This window comes from Solea senegalensis, linkage group LG5 (assembly GCF_019176455.1).
Source record: "Solea senegalensis isolate Sse05_10M linkage group LG5, IFAPA_SoseM_1, whole genome shotgun sequence".
NCBI lineage: Eukaryota > Metazoa > Chordata > Actinopteri > Pleuronectiformes > Soleidae > Solea > Solea senegalensis.
The window spans coordinates 25,020,466-25,026,465 of NC_058025.1; the positions used below are offsets into that span (position 1 = coordinate 25,020,466).

Here is a 6,000-nt window from a genome sequence, read left to right on the forward strand (position 1 = left end):
ATGATAACATTCAATTGTTGATATTTCCTTTAATTTTTTTTTTTTTTTTAACTGACATTTAAACTGTCACTGTTGTCTAATTCTGTGATTATTGGCATTTGGATAAGAGTAATGTGACCAAAAGATGTTATAATTATATTATTATAGCAAACTGTCAATGAGTTGAATTCACTGAATAAACCGAGTGTAATGGGCAATTTTCACAGCAGATATTTCGCCACATGAAATAATAGTAAAAAGTAAAAACATAAGTCAGTTGAAAAGAATCTACAAAATACAAGTTTTAAATAAATATAAGGATGAAGAACAGCAGTTTAATACAGGATTTAAAGCCAGAAATATTGTTGTGTTGCGTTGAGAACATTAAGAAAAGTGTAAACAGTTGTCATTAAATTGAGTTGTGTGTGACGTGTGACGAGAAGGAAATGTAAATGTGTTTTTTATGCTACTCACTGAATATTTATTTTTCAAACCATTCCCTGGAAACTCTATAGAGATGTTTGCTTGTGAAAACACTCAGACCAGCTCATCCGGAACCAGCCGCCTTGGAGCCCTTTTCCCTCATTCTTCAGCAGGTCGTCTTGACTGTCTCTCCACACGCCTAAATGCATGGAGTTGCTGCCACGTGAGTCGCAAATGAGATATTTGTTATTAGCAAGCAGTTGAGCAGGTTTTAACTGTTGAGCCGCTGTCTTGTTCTGTGATATTGAAATCCTAAAAATCGTAAAAAAAAAGACTCATAAATAAAAGATATTATGGGCTTTGTCCCCACACAGTGTTGTACTATTACGCCAATCCTGTTTTAAAATAAATTAGAAACACACAAGTGTTTGAGTAAATGTTTATCCAACATCTGAATAACCAAGGCGAAACTGTATTGCTATTGGATTTGTCTTTTTCTCGACAGGAAAAGAGGGAATTGAATGTAAACACTTTATTTTTATTATTATTATTATTATTATTGTTATTATTTTCCTACAGTTATCTTGGCGAAATAGTTGACTTTGTTAGACAAAAAAAATAAAAATAAAGGTGCATACTAATTGTATTAAATATCTCTCTCTTTGGCATGCATGAAATTTCTTCGACAACACAAATCGGTGGAATATTCCCACAACTTCAGATTCATATTGACACCGACATACAGTATAGTACAGGGGGTACAACATTATTACAGCCACAGTCAGTACAGTTCACATATGTCATTCCTGTGGTATGCTGTTCTCTGTAGGAGTGCAGTGTTGAGGTCATTGTAGTTTAAAATGGTTAATTTACTTGTTTACAGCGTTATTTGTGAACAGTTGTGAAGTCGTAATCCGAGAGGAACGTGGCTCTGTGGACCTTTGACGCTATTAAACTTAAAGTGGAAACTTTGAAGCCTTTGACAGCTATGATAGACAGAGGGATCGGTAGATGTGTACTGGAGAATAGAAGCTGTGTTGGATTTGGTGTAAAAAGGTTTCTTGAACGGTATGTTGCTGTTAAATCTATAGATCGTCGTTCACAACCTGGAATATCTCTGTGTTGTTGATCCGAGAGAGGCTTGGTGCAAGCTCCTCCTTGCATTGGTGATTGAGGAACCGAAACAGTACCTATGACGAGTCCGCGATCCACTCGAATTCCGACCCTTTTTGGAGGCGTTCACTCACACTTTCGACGATGTGGACAAAGGGTACTTTTTGGAACAATACACACGGGGCAGCACATGCCAGCACGTCGTGGATATGACCGCGCACTGAAACTCCTGAATGAACATTATGGAAATGAGGTTGTCATTGCTTCGGCTTTAATAGAAAAGACACATAAGTGGAAAGATGGAAAAGCTCTCAGTGCCTTCTCGTTATTTCTCTTGAGCTGTTGCAACACCATGGAGGATGTTGAACTCATGGACGAGCTGGACACCCCCACCAACATGAGGGTGGTAGCATCAAAGTTGCCATACACTGTTCCATGATGAAGGACATGGAACCAGCTGCTGGTTGTTCTTTTTCTTTTTCTTACCATTGCAAGTTTTGAGTAATTGTAGCCTTACTGTGTTGTTGATCCGAGAGATGCTTGGATGGAAATGTAACCTGGATATATGGCAAGATGGAAATAAATGTGCGAACCCTTTCCATGACTCTTCCTTGCCTTGGCGATTGAGGAACCGAAACAGTTCCTACGATGAGTCAGGCCCATAGGAACCTGTCTACAGCTAACCACCTACGGCTTTGGGTGGCTTTGTTATTACGTTTACGTCTGCCGCAACGTTCTCAGACAGGGCAGTGTTGGTTTTTAGCGTAAAAAGACAGTTTGGAGATGATCACTGTGTCATCTCTCATACCACAGGGAATGACATACTCTGTCGCTGCTGGACAACCAGACTGGCACAGTGAGAAATCACAGACGGTCACACAGTTACAATACAGGTGTGATATTGCCACATATGTTCCTTGGTGGAGCACCGGTGTCACACAGAAGACATTCCACTTACTAATTTCAACAGTGCAGCGATATTTTACAGACATTCACTCGCTCACCCTGACTTTGTCGTAAACAATTTGTTCCACGACAAGTTGCGGAACACTTATATTAGCCGTGTGGAGGATGAGACGAGACATTAGCAATCTATCCACACAGGAAGTTGTTTAGAGAGAATTAAAGTGCAAAAAAACCTAAGTGGAACAATCATCAGCTAGGCTACAGCAACTTTTGCCTCACATGAACTGGAGACTTCTCAGGAAGAACACTTGTTGATTGAAAGTGAGGTGACCCTTGCTCCATAACATTCAAGGAGGTGTTAATTCCAGTTTTCATTCAAAGTTTGGATGGCTCAGAAGATCTCAGATGGTCCTCTGTTGCACTCGGTCCGGCACAGAAAAGGACGCGGCATCACATCCGGGTGCGATCGTTTTTATGATCCTAGCGAGACATCATTCGCACAAACTCTGAGGGGACAGAGACAGGGACGGTGATGAAATGCAGCAGCTGCAGCACAGGATATGAAAGCAGTGCGTGAACGCCGCTTTACCTTCAAAGTCAACAAGTCCGTCACCGTTCAAGTCGACGTCCCTCAGGATATCTTCTGCTTCCTTGAGACCCACCTGGACACAAGAACCAACAGGTTGGCAGACATAAGTGGACATAAGTCACCATACCAGAAAGGTTTGGAGACTATTATGGTCTTACCTGTTGGCCCAACAGCTTTCTCATTGCATCTCTAAGCTCAGATGTACTTATGGCACCATCACCATTGGTGTCAAACTGAGTATTAAAAAAGCATAGAAACAACATTATTTTTTTTAGAAAATCCATATATACTGTGATATAGAATCCGTATATACTGTGTTATAATAGCCATATATAATGTGATATAATATCTGTATATACTGTGTTTTAATATCCATATATACTATGATGTAATATCCGTATATACTGTGATATAATATCCTTATATACTGTGATATAATATCTATATATACAGTGATATAATATCCATATATACTGTGATATAATATCCATATATACTGTGATGTAATATCTGTATATACTGTTTTAATATCCATATATACTATGATGTAATATCTGTATATACTGTGATATAATATCCATATACTGTATACTGTGGTATAATATCCTTATATACTGTGATATAATATCTATATATACTGTGTTATAATATCTATATATACTGTGATATAATATCCTTATATACTGTGATATAATATCTATATATACAGTGATATAATATCCATATATACTGTAATATAATATCCTTATATACTGTGTTATAATATCTATATATACAGTGATATAATATCCATATATACTGTGTTATAATATCTATATATACAGTGATATAATATCAGACAGACAGACAGACAGACAGACGACTTTATTAATCCCTTTGGGAGGTTCCCTCGGGGAAATTAACAATCCATACTGTGATATAATATCTGTATACAGTGATATAATATCCATATATACTGTGATATAATATCCTTATATACTGTGTTATAATATTCATATATACTGTGATATAATATCTATATATACTGTGATATAATATCTATATATACTGTGATATAATATCTATATATACTGTGATATAACATCCTTATATACTGTGTTATAATATTCATATATACTGTGATATAATATCCGTATATACTGTGTTATAATATCTATATACTGTATACTGTGATACAATATTTATATATACTGTGATATAATATTCATATATACTGTGATATAATATCTAAATATACTGTGATATAATATCTAAATATACTGTGATATAATATCCATGCATACTGTGATATAATATCTAAATATACTGTGATATAATATCTAAATATACTGTTATATAATATCTAAATATACTGTGATATAATATCTAAATATTTAGTGATATAATATCCATATATATTGAGTTTTGCAGAGTTTTGGATGAGCTGAAGTACATTACAATAGTCTTGAGATAAAGGCATGTTTTCCATCATTGGTGATTTATAAATGGTCGCACGTCAGATCTGGACACTCTTACCTCTCTGAACGCGTCTTTCAACTCTTTAATTCCAATCATGTCTGCAGTCTCAGCGAGGAGTTTTGGGCCCATCAACTCGACAAAATCGTCAAAGTCAACATGACCTCCCACTTCAGAAAAAGAGTATTATTAATATAAATGTTATGCATGACGTATAAGTACTGGAAGTTAAATGCTTACAGTTCATGTTTATCTGCTGGCTCAGTTCAATCAGCTCCATTTCTGTCGGCATGTATCCCATCGTTCTCATACAGTTTCCGAGGTCTTTGCAGCTGATGAACCCGTCCTTGTCTTTGTCAAACTCTTTGAAAGCGTCCCGCAACTCTGTTGAGCAACAACAGAAAATGAGTGACTAACGGCTCCTCACACGTGCACAAAAAAACAATCGACAAATCAAACTCGTCGTCAGTGAGAGGAAACGTACCATCCATTTCTTCTGGCCTCAGCTCTCTGTCCTATTAAGAAAACAACACTTGATCAAAACAGATTTAAAAAAATCATACTTTATAAAAAAAGTTAGATACAGACGTACCACTGACAATGCTGTGACTCGAGCGTAACCCAAACCTAATTCAGCAGTGTTCTCCATAACAGTCCTGGTAACAGTCTGTGCTGTGAACCTGAACTTTAGAAGCTGGAACAAACTCCCAATTAAAAATAGTCTGATTCCTGTAAAGTATGACTGGGATCCATAGCCCCGAAGTTTATAGAGGAATGTAGCTGTTTCTGTTCTTGCTCTTGCTTATGATGAGCACAACCTTTAAAGGGCAGAGAGAGAGGCAGACACATCCCAGAGCCCTCAGGGGTTAACAGCTGGAGCCATGTGAAGTCTAAACACCATAGTGAGTGCTGACGTCAGGCCCGTCTGACCGGAAACTTGGAGAGAGGAAAACATAGACGGTAATTAAACCCAAATACGCATTAAGCAGCCAGTTCAACGAGCACACATGCACTGCACCATCAGGCTTTATCTGTTTACCCCTGCGGGTTTGTTATCCGTCACCATTGACCCTGACATAGGTTATGTGCTTATTCACTGATACCACTCAAACCAGTCTGCTCAATATGAGGCTACAATAAAGACTCTGAGCTTAGCACAATGTAAACAAGGAGAGAATGGCTATTATGTTTACTGTTTTTCAGCGACGTGCGGTCAGGGGAGGCAGATCAACTTGACTGTTCTATAAATTCATTTTCTGTATTATTTCAACATTTCTATGGTCAGCATAGCTGAATTTACGCATTTCCTGTTCAAATACACAGGAGATGGTCTTACCTTGGGCTCAGCACTGCCCCTGTCAGTGTGGCACGGTCCCTGGTGTTTTTAATCCTCTAATCTACATCGACGCAAGAAAGTGCACTTCTCCAAATGAAAAACTCATATATGTTGTTGTACTTAACACTTTCTTGTCTGCATCTAAAGGCAACAGTGGTCTAATAATACATCACTACACCACTGACCTGTTCAAGCTGAA

The 6,000-nt window shown here is 37.6% G+C and overlaps 1 protein-coding gene across 1 annotated transcript; it reads right to left on the reverse strand.

The window, feature by feature from the left end:
* Positions 1-827: 827 nt before the first annotated feature.
* On the reverse strand, positions 828-5,676 carry LOC122769202 (calcium-binding protein 1). Its single transcript, XM_044025542.1, has 6 exons — positions 4,950-5,676; positions 4,706-4,849; positions 4,526-4,635; positions 3,169-3,243; positions 3,011-3,083; positions 828-2,927 (listed from the first exon to the last, which is right to left on the reverse strand). Exons 1-6 carry the CDS (start codon positions 4,954-4,956, stop codon positions 2,902-2,904), a joined length of 435 nt encoding a protein of 144 aa, XP_043881477.1. The 5' UTR covers positions 4,957-5,676; the 3' UTR covers positions 828-2,901.
* Positions 5,677-6,000: the final 324 nt, after the last annotated feature.